Here is a 20,359-nt window from a genome sequence, read left to right as displayed (position 1 = left end):
AAAAATTCAATGTCATATAAAACAAAAAAAGTTACAGGAGAGGGTGGGGCACAGCACTAGATTGAGGAGACCAAAAAATTTAACCAAATGTAATAACTGAACTGAGGTTGAATCCTGAATTGGGGGGTGGGGATAGAGGGTGGAATGGGCAATAAAGGACATTACTGAGATCTCCTAGAAATTTGAATAGGAACTGAATATCACATATCATAGAGTTAATGCTAATTTTCTTACATATGATAATAAGTATGTCCTTATTCTTAGGAGATGTATGCTAAAATGCCTCTAACTTTCAAATGATTTGGTGAAAAAAAATTTTTAGATACATAATGATAAAGCAAATGTGGCAAAATGTTATCTATTGCTAAATTTAGGTAAAGAATAGTACACTCTATTATTCTTTCAATTTTTATGTAGGTTTGCAATTTTCAAACTAACAGGGAAATTTTTTTTTTAATTTAAACTTCTCTGGGGAGTGGATGTAGCTCAAGTGGTTGAGCACCTGCTTCCCATGTACAAGGTCCCAGGTTTGATCCCTGATACCTCTTAAAAACAAAACAAACAAAAAAACCAACTCTCATTGGGGAGCGGATGTAGCACAGTGGTTAAGCGCCTATTCCCATCTACGAGATCCTGGGTTTAATCCCCAGCACCTCCTAAAAAAGTCTCCACTTCATTATCTATTAACTCTCTGAGAGCAAGGGACAGGTATAAACACAGTGTGTAGATCTCCTTAATCTTCATGAATGATTCATTATTAGAAAGATTTTGAGGTCAGGGACTTTATACATATTATCAATGTCTCAAGGTAGACTAGGAAGAGGGAATTAACATTTACTGAGCATCTACTATGAAAGGCACTGTACTATGTGCTTTACATACTCTCTATTTTCTTAAATACCCTGATAAGGGTGGTTTTATTCCCATTTTGTAAATAAGACTGAGACTCAGAAAAGCTAGGTAGCATGCACAAGGGCAAGTGGTAGAGACTAATGAGTGTTTTATGACTAGAGACTGTGGTTTTCATTACTGGAAACAATTACTAAGGAAAACCCACCAGTGTTCCTGCACCCTCAGTTCCTCCTCAGAGAGAATGTTCTTCCTTGCTAACTACTTCCCACCTCAGGCATCCATCAATATCAAAGATGTCCAACAAATCTCTCCTGCAGCACTTCCTGTTTGCTATCCCTTACCTCTCAATTAGCTGTTTCCCTAAGACAATCTTGGTCCCTTCGACCTTGATGAGTTCTTCATTATCATTATGAATGACTGTCTTTTCCAATTCTTCCTCCTGCTCCTCTGTCATGGCAACAGGGTTGGAGGGTGGAGCATTTGTTTGATAATAGAGGGGACAGAATTTGTTTGTCCTCATGTGTCCAATAGCACCACATGCCCCACATTTCAGCTGCAAAAACCAAAGTATCAAATTGTCAGAAGTAAGCAGAACACATGATGTTAGCTTTAAAAATATATATATAGGGCAGCAGACTGGGCTACCACATGGGAGGTCCGCGTTCAAACCCCGGGCCTCCTTAACCCGTGTGGAGCTGGCCCATGCGCAGTGCTGATGCGCACAAGGAGTGCCGTGCCACGCAGGGGTGTCCCCCGCGTGGGGGAACCCCACGCGCAAGGAGTGCGTCCTGTAAGGATGAGCCACCCAGCGAGAAAGAAAGTGCAGCCTGCCCAGGAATGGTGCTGCACACATGGAGAACTGACACAACAAAATGATGCAACAAAAAGAAACACAGATTCCTGTGCCGCTGACAACAGAAGCAGACAAAGAAACAAGATGCAGCAAATAGACACAGAAAACAGACAACCGGGGTGGGGGGGGAGGGGAGATAAATAAATAAATAAATCTTTAAAATATATATATATGTATTTTATATATATTTTAATATATATATACACACACACACAAGGCAAGAAAGAAACAAGGGCAGTTTCGGAACTTTTGCTCTAATATAATTGTTATGTACCTATCAATCAGAAGCCACTAGACAAAAGTGCATGTATGGGAACAACACATTAAAAGTAAAATGAACTGAAGGGATGAAATCATAACTATGTGATTATAGCAAATACCACTGATTGTACACTTTGGATGAATTGTATACTTTATTAATATATACCAATAAAGTTGATTTGTTTAAAAAATGGAAGTAAAAAGACTATAGATTGTAAGATTTCTAACAATATTAATGTTCCTGAACTTGTTAACTGTACTTAAGGTGATTATGTAAGTGACTATCCTTGTTCTTAAGAAATGTACATGGAATTATTATGCATTCAGGGAGCATGATGTATACAAGCTACTCACAAATACGTAGAAAACAAATTGAATGAGAGACAGAATGACCCAGCTCATGTGGCAAAATGTTAAAACTGGTGGATCTGGGTATCTTGGAAGGGAGAATGTATGTTCGAGTTTTCTGTAGGAGTTTTGCATTATTTTAAGTTTAAAATTATTTCAAAATAAAGTTTTTTTAAAAAACATGAAATTCAGACTGAACATTTCTTTAAAAATAAAGCAAAGAAGAAAAGGTAGAGAATTTCTACCAAATTTTAATTGTGAACTATGGAAATATTAAATAGGCAAGAGAAAGCTCATTGGAAGCCCAAGCCTGCCATTTAGCACCTATGAATCAGAAGGCACTGAACAAAAGTGCATGTAAGGGGAAAGGAGATGTAGCTCAACTGATAAGAGCGTCCACCTACCATATAGGAGGTCCAGGGTTTGAACCCAGGGCCTCCTGGCCCGTGGGGTGAGCTGGCCCATGCACAGTGCTGCCACGCACAAGGAGTACCATGCCACACAGGGGTGTACCCTGCATAGGGGAGCCCCACGCACAAGGAGTGCTCCCACTAGGAGAGCCCTCCCGCATGAAAAAAGCACAGTCTGCCCAGGAGTGGTGTTGCACACACAGAGAGCTGATGCAGCAAGATGACACAACAAGACACAGATTCCCTGTGTCGCCGAGAATGCAAGCGGACACAGAAGAACATACAGTGAATGAACACAAGAGAGCAGACACGGCAGGGGGAGGGGGGTAGAAGGGGAGAGAAGTTAGTAATAAAATAAATCTTAAAAAAAAAAGCACATGTAAGGGAATGACACATTAAACAAAAAATGACGACTACAGACTGTAAGCTTTATATCAACATCAGCCAGCATGAGTATTCCTAGCCCCCAGTCAAAACAAGGAAAAGGGTCAATGACATCAAGTCTCCTCAGTGTTGTAACTGAGTGACTGTGGTATCTTAGACCTGTTTCATTTATAAAATGGGGTCAACGCATACCATACTTATCTATATCACATAAAAGAAAAACATTAAAACTTAGAAGACTTTAGTACATGTTAGCAACAGCTCTTTATGTATTTTTTTAGTACTTTACAGTTTATAAAGTGCTTTTCGTGCATTTTATCATTTACTAAAACATTGTGACACACGTTATAGAAGAGAAAACACATTTGGCAAGGTTCAGGTAACAAAAGTATTAAGGGGCAGAAGTTAAATCCAGATGTTCTGTCTCCAAGTCTATGGCTCTTTCCACTGTAGCAGTTGCCTCATGTTATGGTGTACTTTACTGTTAGATTGTACAGTAATATCTGGAATCCCTAAAATTACATAAAGCAGCCTGTTTTACATGTTTTATTTTTGTTCTTTGCAAATACATTCCTTGTTAAAATAAGACATAATATGTGAATATACATGTAAAAAAAAAACAAAAAAAAAAAACCTACCCAATCTATCTCACCTCTTAAAAAAGATAAAATGACGTCCACCGAGAACGTCCAGATTGGGCCTGATGTTGTTGGTACCTCTCGCATTAGTTCTGGTAACACCTAAATAGCTACATCAATTCAAACCAGCTTTCAACAACACTGCTCTCATTCCCAGTAATGGAGGATGCCAAAACCTAAGGAAAAAGGTATGTTTTCTTCCCTTGCTTTATTACTTGTGATCACACCACATTATACCTACTTTTAGGTCAGGACGCTCCTTCATTTTTTTTGGCTTCTTCTCAGGAGGACCCTTAAGCTTCTCCTTTTCCTGGTTCCGCTTAAGCCGCCTAAGTTGCTCTTGGATCCGTCGTCGTTCTTTTCGCATCTCTTCTCGATGCTGTTCATCAAAAAGGGCAAATTTTCGACTAAATAATGGGAGGGGGGGGAAAACCACAGGACCATAAGCAATCCTAAACCAAGAAGGTTGTCCTGATAGTTAATACCTCAGGGCTAAAGGCTTCCATCCAGACAGAAATAAAAGGGGCTGCCTGCCATTCCCATCTCCCCAACTCATCAGCCCTCCATTTGCAGAGAGGTACCCCTCTCAGAATAAGAAGTCCCAAGTAATCCCTAAGAATTTTGCAAACCAACCAACCACAATGAAAAGGACCTAAGTGGAACTGAAAACATACCTTCATTTTGCAGTAAACTTGAAATTCTCCCTGGGATCTGGCTCTGTTCAAACCCAAACCATCTAAAGGAAAGATGGTTCTCAAGGCAGACTGTGTAAAATGCTGTTACTAAAACTCAAGTACTCACTCCCCCTCCTCCCCATTATAATCACTGTCCTTATCCCTCAGGAAACTGGTAAACTAAAAGTCAACCCCCACCCTACACACTCACATGAATTCCTCATCTTTTGTGGTCCGTATGCGCACATAGGCATCAATGACAGCTGGCTTTCGGACTGTCTCACAGCGAACATACTCTTTCCCTTCCTCATCACGAAATGTGCGATAAATCTTTAGACAGCGGCCAGTGGCAGAAGAGTTAAGGCTAGTCACAGAAGCTGTGTCATCATCTCTGTGATTATTTCCTGCTGCTGCTGAGCCTGCTGCTGCAAGGTAGAAAAAGATTTCCAGACATTCTCCCTATCACCCAAATGGCTATTTTTTAGGGTTGAATTGGAAACCTCAAAACTCATCATGTCACAAAATATGGTTTTAAAGAAAGCATGAAAGTCACCACCAGTCCCAGATGTATACTAATTTGTCCTTTCCAGATTTTACTTTACAAGTGCTAATTTTCTTGTTTTCACAAGTACAAAAAGCTCTCAAAGAACTACACTTGCAATAGCAGATGGAAGAGTAGTAGCTATATTCTGAGTCCTCTGAACAACAGGGAAGTGCAATAGCAGATGGAAGAGTAGTAGCTATATTCTGAGTCCTCTGAACAACAGGGAAGTAATTGATGATCACATTAAAGAGAAGCACCCAAGCACCCAGGGGGGAAAATGGTATCAAAGAAACAAGTCCAGAGTTTTAAGGCCTAGAGTATGCATCTCAAACTTTAATATGAATAGAAATCACGTGGAGATCTTGGTAAAATGTAGATTCTAATTCAGTAGGTCTGGAGTTAAGACCCGAGATTCTGCATTTTAAACAAGCTCCCACGTGATACAGACACGAGTGGTCCTGGACCACACTTGGAATAATAGCAAAGACCTGAAAGACCACACTGATGGAAGGATTGTATCATAACATCTTTACAACACAGAATGATGAAATTACACAAAGCTTCCATGGAGAGGAGGAAACACAGGAGACACTATTGGGAATGAGAACAACCATTCAAATATACTTATTCATTTAGCCCTTATCCTTTCAGTATCTAGTTCCAAATTTTCAACTACCTGCTTGACATCTATTCTGGGAAGTGTCACAGAGACCTTAAATGCATCAGGTCTCAAACATACTGCCTTCCCTTTCTAAACCTCCTTCTGTCTCTGTATTTTCCTACTTATAATCAAAAGTACCACCATATTTCTAGTAATCCCAGAGTGAAATCTTGATTTTCCCCTCTTCTTATTCCTATGTCCATATCCCGTACCAGTCTAAGCCTTCACTGTCTTCAACCCCAAGTTCTGTAATTTTTGGTTGGTGATTCTTCACTCTTTTTAGAGTCTAAGCTCCTCTGAAATCTTCTGAAAATCATGCATCTTTTCCCCAGAAAATGCACATTTATATGGAATTTTATAAATAACTTCAAGGGGTTCCAAGGACAATCTCACAAATTTATCCATGGATTCCTTATTAAAAACTCTTGTCCTTTTAGGATGAATGCCCAGAAGGCTCTCTTGAAGTACAGCACTGCCAGCTCCAGCATGGCTAGGCACCTGATACAGACTAGCAGCAGTAGTCAATTAGCAATTTCTCTTCAATCTGTCCCAAGACAAACCTAGAGTCCAGTTCACAGAAATCTTTGTACCTCATCTATAGGCTTCTCTATACCCATCCCCTACTTCTGCTGCCTCCAGCTTTACCTCAGTAGTCTGCAGTTATTTTCACACTCCTTTTTTAATCCTTCAATCTTTGCCTGTCTGTCAAGCCACTACCCTCACCTAGTAGCATCCGTTGTAGTTCCTTCCGCTCCTGCTCCTCCCGTTCACGTGACAGCTGAGAACTGGTTTTCTTGTTCTGCAACATGTTTTCAATGTTCTTTCCCATTTCTTCAAAGTCACTGTCTTCAGCTGAGCTGCTATCTGTGTCAGTTGATAAGACTTCAGTTGATGATAAAACCCTAAAAAGAGAGAAAAACTCATGTTAAGACCAAGAGAAATACAAAAGTGTAGAAAGAGCTAAAGAAATGTGGTTGTAAGCAAGAGTAAGAAATTAGGAAATCAACCTTAAAAAGGAATACCCTGCAAATCCACTAAGACATGGAATCTTTAACAGAAAAACTTTTTTTACGTCAACAAGTCTGAAAAACTGCAGCAACTGCCTTACTAGATTTCCTGTAAGAAGCCTAGGAAACAAATCAGCACATTGGTCATTTTTAATAGCACACTACCATCCTCCCAACTCTAAGCCTTTAGAAAAACCCTACCATGAGAGTGTTTTCTCATGACCTATTACAAATGTACAATACTAATATTTAGTGTTAATAAGGGGGTGTGTGGAAAAATATGTATATACACAAGTATATGCTAAGGACCATAGTTGGTGTAATAGTCTGATCATGTTCTTTCATAATCTGTAACAAATGTTCCACAACAATGTAAAGTGTTGGTGGAGGGGTGATGTATGGGAATTATGTAGCTTATGCATGATTGTTGTGTAACCTTACAACTTCTCTAATATATAAAAAACAGAACAAAAGAAAACACAACCTTACCTATCACCATTGTTCCTACTGTCAGGCCGAGCAGGCCACAAGAGTTGCTATGGAACCTGGAGTCAAGCCTGGCCCTTCTTGCTTTCAAAGCCTTTGCCAAGCTACTCTGAAGAGAGTGACTACTCTAGTAGTAGTATTAGGGATAGAGACCACCCCGAAATCAGATACCTGACCACTTAGTCACATTTTTAGGTGAACTCCTCTTCATTATAAAATAGTGTCTGGGACCCCTCCCCTTTCCAGCTTGGGTTTTCTGCACCACTAAAACAACACACTTGTTCTGTAGGTCAAAGATGCGCTGACATTCCTCTTTGTATCGTTCTTGATGCTCAGCCACAGAAAACCTTGATCCACGGGCAAATTTACTCATGGGACCCTCTCCAGAACGGGCCTGTTCTGTTGACATTGTGCGCACCACATCGATCACTTCCCAGCGGGACAGCTTTTTGATCTACAAGATAGACATATCCACACATGTACACACAAATCATTCAGAGGGATTTCGAAGGACAAACCAAAGCACAGGGTTAGAGAGCATTAGACCAAAAACAAACATCCCAAAATGGGTTAAACAGAAAGCTTTGGGAAAGCTAATTCAAAAAAGTATCTAAAACCCAGTCTACTATAACCTGTATCACAAAGTTCTCCTGATAGTTCCTTACACAGGCCTCTTAGCCTTTTCTCCTCTCTATACAAAATCCCCAGAATCCTCTTTCTCCGGTCCATACCCACCTCTTCCTCAGGCACACCAAATTTACGTAGAAGTTGCTTGGCATTTTTCAGAGAAAGGCGACGGAGGTCAGCATCTGTTCCTGTCACTGTTTTCTTCACTGGCTGAGGCTCCTTATCATCCTACCTCAAACAAAAGCAGGTGAAAATCTTAAGTTGAACTCCTTACGGTAGGCATCTAAGTCATCCTGACAACTTACCTGCTTTCCAGGTCCTCTACCCCATTCATCTCTAGCCCCCATTTTCTACCCTCTTAATTTTCTCCTTCCAGAAATTCACGGACAGTCTCACCTTCTGCTGTGTTGGTTTGTTTGGAATTTTCACATAAGAGAATCCTTCACCACACCCTGTGGGATCTGCTACCCCAGTCACCTCCAGAAGACACTTGCCCTTCATGGCAGCAATGAAGGCCCTTGTGGTATTCCAAGGAGCAGTGCGAACCTAAGATACAGAAAAGGATTCTCAGAGCTGTGGGAAACATTTGCTCTGTGTCTAGTCATTACCCAGAGAGTAGAACAATTAAAATGTACCATTTTAACACTTTTCTAAACTACCCACCAAAGATGAACAGTTATATAAAGTTGCCACATATTATTTGGCACGCTGCTCTCGTCTTGATGTTATACAGGGGTCAAGTACTCAGCCAGGGTAAGAAACAAGATGTGAATGGTGGTACCTTTCAGTCCCATTCCCTTTGAGCTTTGCTGGGAGTTCTCAAAGACCATGTTGTTCCTACCCTAATGATGTTCAAAGAGGTAAATTTGACAGATGATTGCATCTGACTGTCCAACTGCTCAAAGGGCTTCTTTAGAATGACCTATATATTCTCATAACAGGTAGCATGGATGCTTTCAAAGAACTGGTCCCAATCCCAGCAGCACTGAATCAAAGTCCAATATATCTCTGCCATTGGTTCAGTCAAAACATCTTATTCTCTCCTGGAATCCTGAATAGTGTTTACAGGTCCCACTCAATTAAGAGGGAATTAAAACAAGAGATGACTATGCATGCCCCACAGACCAGTCAAGAATATACAGTATTAGCTAGAAAGTAGCCAACTCTCTATTCAAGATTCACTCTTAAAAGGCCATTCAATAGCATTCTTTTTTTTTTTATTTTTTATTTTTTATTTTTTATTAATTTTTTTATTTTTTATTGACTTTGTAATAATATTACATTAAAAATATATATGTGAGGTCCCATTCAACCCCACCCCCCCACCCCCCCCTCTCCGCCCCCCCAACAACACTCGTTCCCATCATCATGACACATCCATTGGATTTGGTAAGTACATCTTTGGGCACCTCTGCACCTCATATACATTGGTTCACATCATGGCCTATACTCTCCTCTATTCCATCATGTAGGCCCTGTGAGGATTTACAATGTCCAGTGATTACCTCTGAAGCACCATCCAGGGCAGCTCCATGTCCCGAAGACGCCTCCACCTCTCATCTCTTCCTGCCTTTCCCCATACCCTTTGTCCATTATGTCCACTTTTCCCAATCCAATGCCACCTCTTCTATGTGGACACTGGATTGGTTGTGTCCATTGCACCTTTATGTCAAGAGGAGGCTCAGATTCCACCTGGATGCTGGATGCAATCCTCCCATTTTCAGTTGTAATCACTCTAGGCTCCATGGTGTGGTGGTTGTCCTTCTTCACCTCCATCTTAGCTGAGTGTGGTAAGTCCAATAAATCAGATTGTAGGTGCTGGAGTCTGTTGAGGCTCAGGATCTGGCTATCACATTGTCAGTCCAGAGATTCAAATCCCCTAAATATATCTTAAACCCCAACATTAACTGCACCTCCAGCACATTAGCATGAAAGTCTTATGAAGGGAGATCCCATCTGAGTCCAGATTCATCACACATAAACACCATTTCCAAAGAGGGGCCATCTGCCCTGGTAGTTAACCCCATCGGCCATGACCATAACTCCCATGGGTCTCTTTAGCCCTCAAAGGAACCAATATCTGGGGGTTGTATCTGCTTTATCTGTCTCTCTGACTCTGCTCAGTTGTGCATGAGGGCAAACCTTCTGCCAGCCTCCAGACTCTTTTTTAGAAACTCGTAGCCATATAAACTCATTTCTCCTTTCCATTTCCCCCTTACTTTAGGTCAAACAGCATTTTAAAGTCATGGTATTTTATGTAGACATGGATATTCTGCTGATCCGCATTGAACCTTCCGTATAAGGTCATTTTCCAGTTGCATCATCAGTTGGTAGTTGATAGTGGTCTCTCGTTGCCAGGGAGGCTCATCCCCGGGTGTCATGTCCCACGCTGGGGGGAAGGCTCAATAGCATTCTTAACTTCTTTAATTCCTTGACATCTGCTCATTTTTCATTCCAACCCCAAAAGAATGGTACAGTGCTTCTCTACTCACTTTGACCAATTTTCTGCTTCTGTTTACAAACATTCATTCATTCAACAAATACTTACTGAACACCTACTAGATGCTAAACACTATTTTCTCATGGACGACATGTTAGTGAGGGAAAGACAAATAACCAACCAAGTTCAACACCGTGTCCTCAGTGTCAGGATAGGGAAATTAAGGATGCTATATGTACATGAAGAAGGAAAGGATGATCATCTAATCTGAACCCAGGTGGGAATAAGAACAAGAGTCAGGAAAAGCTTCTTAAGAGAATATAATTGGCAGATGAAGGCCAGATGGTAGAGGAAAGGAGAAAAAAATATTCTAGGCAGAGAATAGTAGTAGCAAAGGCCTGAAAAGTAACAGAGAAATTTAGGGAACTGAATGAACTTGAGTGTATTTGGAGTTTATAGTGAAAGTGACAAGTGATGAGAGAAGATCAGAATTATATACAGGGTCCAAACCATGCACAGCTTTGCAAATCATGTTAAGACCTTCGTCCTAAAACAAATGAGATGTTAGAGAAATTTCTTTTAAATCATCCTTTAAAGTGCTGAAATAATTGGGCATCCATATGCAAAGAAAATGAATCTTAATGTACCCTATACAAAAATTAAGTCAAAATACATCAGATGTAAATGCAAGACCTAAATGATTAAACTCTTAGAAGAAAACATAGAAAATCATTGTGACACTGGGCTAGGCAAAACCACAAGTAACAAAAAAGTTAGACTTTTGCCCTTCATTCAAGACACTGTTAAGACAATTAAAAGACAAGCCACATACTGGTAGAAAATCTTTGCAAATCACATACCTGATTAAAGACAACTCCTAGAATATAGAAAGAACTCTCAAAACTTTGTAAGAAAACAAACAACCCAATTTAAAGAAAGGTAAAAGAGGTGAACAGACACTTCACCAAAGATAATATCTGGATAAATAAGCACATGAAAAGATGCTCGACATCCTTAGACATTAGGGAAACACAAATTAAACAATGAGAAGACCTATCAGAACGGCCAAAATTAAAAAGACCATACACCAAGCATTGGTGAGGATGTGGAGCAACCAGAATCCTCTCATGCATGTCTTATGGAAATGTGAAATGGTAAAGCCACTTTGGAAAACAGTTTAGCAGTTTCTTAAAAAGTTTTATGCCTATCATATGATACAGCCATTCCACTCCTAGGTATTTACCCAAGACAAAAGGAAATATATGTCCATACAAAGATTTGTACATGAATATGCATAGCAGCTTTATTCATAAAAGCCCAAAACTAGAAACAACCAAAATGTCCTTTGATAGGTGAATAGTTAAACTGTGGTACACCCATACCATGAAATATTATACAGCAATAACAAGGAACAAACTATTAATACAGGCAACAACCTGGATGAATCCCAAATAATTACTCTGAATGCAAGAAGGCAGACAAGAAAGAGTATATAATGTATGGATTCCATTTTTCTAAAATTCTAGGAAATGCAAATTACAAGAAAGCAGATCAATGGTTGTTAGGGGACAGGGAGGAGGGAGAGAAGAGAGAGGCAAGAGAAAGGGATTTCAAAGACACAAGAAACTTTTGGGAATGACACATATGCTCATTATCTTGTCATAAGGGTTTCACAAATATCAAAACCTATCAAACAGCACATTTTAAATATGTGCTGTTTATTATATGTCAATCATATCTCAATAAAGCTGTTTTTTAAAAAGGATAAATGGGATGCACTAATAAAAGTTAGTGTAAGCCTAACCTCATCATCAATCTTCATCTGGAAATCTTCCTCATTTTCTTCTTCTGGGGCAAAAAAGGACTTCTCGCCATAGCCTGCATCCTGGGAGAGGACAAATCCAATCATAAATAAATCAATGGGTTGAAAAACACAAAGCTCAAGTTTTACTGAATACCAAGAAGTTCTTATAGTATCAAGCATAGAGAAGGGGATCTATAAAGTCATCACTGTATCTATCACCATTCTATAGCCTTACAGGCTATTAGAAGACACACTATCACATTTCAAGGAAATTACTAGCTGACAGATAATCAGGGCCTGTAAGTAAGCTAATCAGAGATGCTAATCAACTCAAACTTATTAACTCAGTGGGACAGTGCTGTGCTGTCCCACTCCAGCTGGCCCTTTCCTAGTGGGGCCTGATAAGGATACTGTGCTTCTCCAAACCTCACTTCCAGTACGATCATCATCTCTGCCCACCTGGGAGGCTGTGGGAAACAACTGACAAGTACTCTCCCTGCTTACATGGCTGTCTTGGAAAGAAGAGATTCAAGTCACCACTCATATGGATAAGCGATCATTTTCAAAGCAAAACAATATTCCCTAAGTCCCTCATTAAGCTTTCCCACTGATAACTGGCTACATTGTAGTTTTCCCCAGAAATTATATACACAGAGCGCCTCCTACAGTGTGAATTTTTCAGTAACTGGTAATAATCTAGCAACCATTATCTCTAAGTGATCTTTTCCTCCATCCCCCTGAAAAAACCCACTTAGGTAGTGGCTAAGAGAAAGGTATTTACCTTCAATCGCTGCTCTGCAGCTATCATGCTATAATAAGCACAGCACTGCTCTGGAGACACCATAGCTCTGATCTCCTCTTCAGTTGGTAAACGAAAATCAGACTTCAGCACCCACCAGTTTGAGTCCATTCCTGGAAAAAAAAGAGAGAGGATGAATGAGATTGCTTTGAATTCCAAAGGTGCTAACATTCATTGACAGCAACAGGATTAGCAAACTAAGAATGGCTCATATATCTCATACATGACATGTCAGAATTCAGCATTAGGAAAAACTTGGTCTACCACAAGGAAACCTGATATAATACTGCTTTCTCCCAAAATCACATTAAATTTCCTGGCAGCCAAAATCAAAAAAGCAATCAGAGCCTCCAGAGTTAGATTTTCCAGTTAGCAACTACTCTAGGTATTTGTATGTCAGAGAGTGGGGGATAAATCCAACAAAAATACAGGGGCCTTCCACCTCAGTGAAATTTCTAGGTGTCCAGTGGTGTGGGAAATGTCAAGATACCCTTTCTAAGAGGAAGGATAAACTGTTGCAGCTGGCCCCTCCTAAGACCAAAAAAGAGGCACAACGCCCAGTTGGCCTCTTTTGATTTTAGAAACAACATATTCCTCATTTGGGTATGCTACTCCAAGCCCATTTACCGAGTGACCCAAAAGCTGTTAGTTTTCAGTGGGCCCTAGAATAAGAGAAGACTGCAACAGGTCCAGGCTGTTGTGCAAGCTGTTCTGCCACTTGGGCCATATGATCCAGCAGGTCCAATGGTATTGGAAGTGTCAGTGGCAAATAGAGAAGCTGCTTGGGGCCTTTGGCAGGCCCCATAAGAGAATCACAATGCAAACCCTTAGGATTTTGGACGAAAGCCCTGCCATCCTCTGGCAGCCTTTGGCCTACTACTGGGTCTTAGTAGAGACCAAACACTTATCCATAGGCCACCAAATTACCATGAGGTCTGAGCTGCCCTATCATGAACTGGGTGTTATCTGATCTGCCAAGCCATAAAGTTTGGCATGCACAACAGCACTCCATCAGAAAATAAAAGTGGTATATATGAGGTAGGGCTCAAGCAGGTCCTAAAGGCACAAGTAAGTTACATTAGGAAGTGGCCCAAATGCCAATGGTACCCACTCCTGCCACATTAACCTTCTCTTTCCCAGCCTTATGTCAAAATCTAGTCTGCAGCAACCTTGATTATCTCTGTCCCACAAGATAGCACGCTGGTCCATTATACTGATGATACCATAATGACTGGACCTGGTGAGCAAGAAGAGAACATTTCCATCTCTACTTTAGCTAGCCAGCTTCTCTTGGGGAATTCATCAAAAACCATCAGAGTTCCCAGCTTGCAGCCTGCCCTACGGAATTTGGACTTACCCATCCCCACAGTTGTGTAAGACAATTCTTTAAAAAAAGAAAAAAAGAATTCATAAAATTTATAGATATCTCCTGTTGGTTCTGTTTCCCTAGAGAACCGTGACTAATGCAGCTTTGATCACCAATTTCTATCTCTATTTCACTAGCTATATATGTTTATCATTCACTGAAAATCATAATTCTCTTTTTGGAAAAAAGCAGAACAAATAACTAGTCACAACTAACCTGTGCGTTTGAAGTCAGCGCAGAGCTTTAACCTCTTCCTGATGCTGCTTTCTGAATGGGAAGGAAAGGCTTTTTTTATATCTTCCATTCGGATACGCCGTGGCCGATCTTTACTCTTCCAGAAGAGGCGGTAAATAAAAACCTGTCCAACAAACCAAATATATTTCATTTGGCCAAGTAAAAGGTCTTCACCAGGCCTCCCATTTCTGGTAAGCCCCAGTGTGTTTTGAGCTTTCCTGATGTGCCCCCAAATCCACATATCCTTATGTGTACCCTGACCCACTTGTTAGCCCCCCACCCTTACCTGTAGAAAGTCCCGAATATGCGTATTGGCCCTTTTGGAGTTGGGCCCAGGAACTTCAAACAAAGGGCACTGCTGGCCAACCACAAAAATATCTACCAATTCCCGAATATAGTAGCCCTGTCTTGTCCGAATAATCAGGAAGTCAGTTTCTGGCATCTTATGAAGATAAATTGGGGCACGGAAAAGGTTGTTCTCAAAAGCCTAAAAAAAATTAAAAACACATAAAAATTAAATACAGAAGAGCCCTAGGAAATTCAGTCTCTGAAGAGAAAGGAAAATCAAGTTTGTTCTCCATCCTCACTATGCCATCTAAGACCTATCCAGTAAAGAAACAAATTTTAATGTGAAAAAGAAAACAGGATTTAACAGACAATTCTTACCCAGTGTCTATCTCTATGAGTCAGTTGCAGAGAAACTCCAGGGTGTGGAGTCAGAAGATGCTGGCTGTGCCACTCACTGTATGAAGTCAGACAAGTTATTTAACATCTCCAAGATTAATTTTCTTCATCTATGAAGTGGAGATACTTAAAATACCTATACCTCACAGGACTGTTGTCAAGATTACATATAAAAAACACTTTATCAACTAGGTCTACTGCCCTAGACCTGCGATAAACTGACACACCTTAGGTGTGGGATCAAAATATTTGTTGAAAAAAAATTGGACAATCATTAAAAAAAAAAGCAAAAATAAAGCAAGGAAGAAAGTGTGCTAGAGAGGACACACTAAATACTGAGGCTAATAGACTAAACATAAAGGGAAAAACCCAGAAGACAATGGGACAGAAGTATTTGAGCTAGTTTAAGGAGGAGCCAGGTGGGAAGCAACCATTACAAAAAGCCTGTGAGTCTAAGGAAAGTCTTCTCAGAACATAAGAGTGGACAGAAAGAGGGAGACTCTTCACTAAGTGGCTCTGGAAAGTTCTCAATGTGAAACGGATAAAGACAGAAAAAGAATCATAGGAAAAGAGACAAAGGGACCTTTAAAAGATTACAAAAGTATCCAGACCAAAGGAGATAGAATGGTAGAAAATCTCAAAAGAAAATTACAAGAAGAGGAATGCCAGGAACAGTATAGAGATAATGCTCAAAATTTGGTGGGAAGGGAAACGGACTTGGCCCAATGGATAGGGCGTCCACCTACCACGTGGGAGGTCCGTGGTTCAAACCCCGGGCCTCCTTGACCCGTGTGGAGCTGGCCCATGCGCAGTGCTGATGTGCACAAAGAGTGCTGTGCCACACAGGGGTGTCCCCGCGTAGGGGAGCCCCACACTCAAGGAGTGTGCCCCGTAAGGAGAGTCGCCCAGCGTGAAAGAAAGTGCAGCCTGCCCAAGAATGGTGCCACACACATAGAGAGTTGACACAACAAGATGACACAACAAAGAAAAACACAGATTCCTAGTGCTGCTGAGAAAGATAGAAGTGGTCACAGAAGAACACAAAGTGAATAGATACAGAGAGCAGACAACTGGGGGAGAGAAATAAATAAAAAATAAATCTTTAAAAAAAAATCTGGTGGGAAATGGTCTACAGATATAAAGGATAAAGGGAAAAAATTAGCTTTGCAAGTACTTTAGAAAAGCAATAGTGATAGGAGAAAAAGGAACAGGGAAAATGGTTAAGATTGCCAAGAGAAATGATACCGAGAAAAGACAATAGAGTTGAGCACTAGAGATTTCCCCACATCATGGATGAATCTCTATACTTCCCCTTAACAAAATATGTAAAAGCTATGTTACCAGAGGGCCCCTCTATAACCATGAGAACAAAGGAGAGAAAACCGCATCTCACTATGGCTGGATACTGTACATGGCATAGTTCAGACACGGCTCAATACTAAAAAATGGTAATTCTTCAACAAACGGTGCTTGGAAAAATTGATATCCACATATAGAATGAAAGAGGACCTCTAACTCATATCATATACACAAATTAACTCAAAATGGATCAAGGAGCTAAATAAAAGAACTAAAATTATAAAACTCTTAGAGGAAAACACAGGGAAATATATATAGGACCTTGTATTAGGCAATGGATTCTTAAAGGTTATACCAAAAGCACAAGCAACAAAAAGAAAATAAATTGGACTTCATCAAAATTTTAAACTTTTGTGAATCTAAAGACATTACTAAGAAAGTGAGGGAAACAGACGTGGCTCAACCAATGGGCTCTCATCTACCATACAGGAGGTCCAGGGTTCAATGCCTAGGACCTCCTGGTGAGGGCAAGCTGGCCCATGTGGCAAGCTTGCCCATGCAGAGCGCTGGCCCACACGGGAATGTGGCTCCGCACAGGAGTGCCACCCTGCATAGGAATGACACCCTTCATGGGAAAGCTGCTCTGTGCAGGAGTGCCAGCCAATATGGAGAGCTGGCGCAGCAAGATGACATAACAAGAGACACAGAGGAGAGAAAATAAGAAGACATAGCAGAATAGGGAGTTGAGGTGGCACAAGAGTAATCACCTCTCCCACTCTGGAAGGTCCCAAGATCGGTTCCTGGAGCTGCCTAATGAGAATACAAGCAGACACAGAAGAACACACAGCAAATGGACACAGAAGAGCAGACAATGGGGGGGAAAGGGGGTCGGGGAAGAAATAAATAAAAATAAATCTTAAAAAATGGGGGAAAATATTTGAGAACTATATATCTGATAAAGGTTTAATATCCAGACTACTATAAAGAACTCCTATGACAAAAGAACAACAGTAAGGCAAACCACCCAATTAAAAAATGGCAAAGGAATTAAAATAGACATTTCTTCAAAGAACTATATAAATAGCCAATTAGCACATGAAAAGATGCTCTCTATCACTGGCCATCAAAGAAATGTGACTCAAAACCACAAGGAGGGAAGTGGTTGTGGCCCAATGGATAGGGCGTCCACCTACCACATGGGAGGTCCAGGGTTCAAACCCAGGGCCTCCTGACCTATGTGATGAGCTGGCCCATGTGCAGTGCTGGTGCACGCAAGGAGTGCCATGCCATGCAGGGGTGTCCCCCGCATAAGGGAGCCCCACGCGCAAGGAGTGCACCCTGTAAGGAGAGCCGCCCAGTGCAAAAAAAGTGCAGCCTGCCCAGGAATGGTGCGGCACACACAGAGAGCTGACACAGCAAGATGATGCAACAAAAAGAGACACAGACTGTGGGTGCCACTGACAAGAATACAGGCAGACGCAGAAGAACACGCAGCAAATGGATAGAGAGCAGGCAATTTGGGGGGGGGGGGGAACAGGGAAGGGGAGATAAATAATCTTTGAAAAAACACAATGAGCCACTACTTCCCACCCACTATTTAAGAAAAATAAGTGCTGGAGAGCATGTGGAGAAATAGGAACTCTCATACACTGTGGTGAACATAAAATGGTGCAGTTGCTGTTGAAAAGTTTGGCAGTTCCTCGAAAAGTTAAATATATGACCAGCAATCAACTTCTAGATATATACCCAAAAGATCTGAAAGCAGAGAGTTAGGTATTTGTACACTGATGTTCATGGCAGCATTATTCACAATAGCCAAAAGGTGGAAGCAACTCAAATATCCATCAACAGAGGAACAGATAAGCAAAATAGAATAGTACTCAGCCTCAGAAAGGAATGAAATTTTGATACATGCCACTACACAGATAAACCTTAAAAACATCATATTGAGTGAAATAAAGTCAGATAAAAAGACAACTATGATTCCACTTATATGAAATAGCTAGAATATGCACATGCACAGAGACAGAAAATAAAATACAGGTTATGGGAGGGCCAAAAGTTAATGCATAATGGGTGATAGATGTATGGTGTCTGTTTTGGAGTGATGGGAACATACTGGTGATGGATAGTGGCGAGGGTAGCATAATGCTGTTAATGTGATTAATCCCCCTGAATGGCATGCTTGGGAGTTGTTGAGATGATAAAGCTTCTGTTGTATGTTTCCACAATTTCTTAAAAAGGGGGGAGGGAGGGGAGAACTGAAGACACAATGGTAACTAAATACAATACATGATCCAGGACTAGATCTAAAATGGAGAAAAGATCCATAAGGACATTATTGGAACATGTGAAAAAAAACTGGAACACAGACTATGAATATTATAGCAATGTGAAAGTTCTTGATCTTGACAGGTATACTTAAGATGGTTACATAAGTGAATATCCTTATTCTTAGAAAATGTACTTAGAAATATTATGTGTTCAAAGAGCATGATATATACAACCTAACTTCAAATATGCAGAAAACTGATAAGACAGATATGTGGATGGACTTATGGATTAACAGAATGACACAGTAAATGTGGCAAAATATTAAAAGTAATAGATTGGGTATCAGGGTTGGGGTCTTATGTTGGAGTTCTCTGTAGGGGTTCTGTATTCTTTTTACAACTCTTCCTAAATTTGAAAGTATCTCAAAATAAAGTTTAAGGGAAAAAAACCCACAACTGATATCAAAACATACCAATTTTACACATATACATACTAACTAAACAGTCACAAATTAGCTGCAATGAACTATTAATGCCAGGTTGACCTCCTTATGCCACCCAGGTATGTTGGGGGGCTTCTTACTACACTGGTAAGAAGCCCCCCAAAAAACTATTTAAAGTTTAGCCTAAGAATAACACAATCAGAATTCAGTTTCAAGAAAAAGAGTTTTCACAATTGCTAAAAGATGTAAACAAACTAAGTATCAATGGATGAAAGGCTAAACTAAATGTAGTATATAAATATGATGGAATACTATTCAGCTGGAAGAAGAAATCAACTGGGGAAACACCTAACAAATGGAGGAAACTTGAGAACATTATGTTGATGAAGTAAGCCAGACACAAAAGGACGAATACTGTATGGTCTCACAGATACAAACTAAATATGATGAGTAGACTTATGGAGTTAGACTACGGAGTGGAGATTGGTGGGAGAAAGAATGTGGGTTGAGAAGGGGGAGCAGATGCTGGATTTATGTAGAATGTTTAATAAAGTCAAATGTAAATATGTGGTAATGGGTGGAGTTGATGGTAGCTCATTCTGATGAGTATAAAAAACACTACTGATTTACAAATGTGATTGTGGCTAAAACAGTCTAGGGAGGTTAATGCTAGTTGTTAGAAAGGTGGAGGATAATATATGGAATGTATAAATGATTTTGGAAGTAGATGAGGATTGTGGTTAATAATATAAACACAGGAATGTTCTCCTACAAAGAGTTAATAATATGATAGAAAGACACAGAATTCTCTTTTCCCCCAGAAAAATAGCTGGAGGACAGGCTGAAACTGCCTGGAAAAAGATCTTCTAGGGTTCAAGACACCAGAAAGCTGGATGATACTCAGAGGAGAAAGGGACAAAGAAAGGGAATCACGACAAAAGAACTGTGAGTTGAAACCAGTGGCTGCTGCTGCCAATACCCTCCCCCACACTAAAGATATTTCAGAATACTTAGGTCTCTGGGCCTGAGGCTACTAAGGGTGCTCCAGGGATCCACCAATTCAGGAGAGGGGAAAGAGAGGTACACAGCTAAGATTGACTCAGCTTTTGACCCAAGAATTTGGTGTGCTGTGTCCCACAAGCCCTTCCAGGCTAGGTGGGGCCAAGCCCTTCTTTACCTTAGGAGCCCTCAAGGGGCTAAAGAAATATGACCGTCCCACTCTCCTTCTCTACTAACCAGGACTGATAGTTGAGGATGCAGAGGGGAGTGAAA

The 20,359-nt window shown here is 40.5% G+C and overlaps 1 protein-coding gene across 1 annotated transcript in view; it reads right to left on the bottom strand.

Annotated features, from left to right (window-relative positions):
* TAF1 (TATA-box binding protein associated factor 1) overlaps positions 1-20,359 on the bottom strand; it is a 118,235-nt gene that overhangs the window by 75,340 nt on the left and 22,536 nt on the right. Inside the window, 11 exon segments of the mRNA XM_058291459.2 lie at positions 1,194-1,405; positions 3,988-4,153; positions 4,632-4,845; positions 6,349-6,527; positions 7,397-7,572; positions 7,854-7,973; positions 8,142-8,291; positions 11,990-12,070; positions 12,771-12,901; positions 14,371-14,512; positions 14,675-14,875. Coding sequence (XP_058147442.1) covers positions 1,194-1,405; positions 3,988-4,153; positions 4,632-4,845; positions 6,349-6,527; positions 7,397-7,572; positions 7,854-7,973; positions 8,142-8,291; positions 11,990-12,070; positions 12,771-12,901; positions 14,371-14,512; positions 14,675-14,875 — 1,772 coding nt within the window.

This window comes from Dasypus novemcinctus, chromosome X (genome assembly GCF_030445035.2).
Source record: "Dasypus novemcinctus isolate mDasNov1 chromosome X, mDasNov1.1.hap2, whole genome shotgun sequence".
In the NCBI taxonomy this organism is placed as follows: domain Eukaryota; kingdom Metazoa; phylum Chordata; class Mammalia; order Cingulata; family Dasypodidae; genus Dasypus; species Dasypus novemcinctus.
Note: the sequence above shows the minus strand (reverse complement) of the source record. Positions and strands in the feature narration are given on the sequence as shown.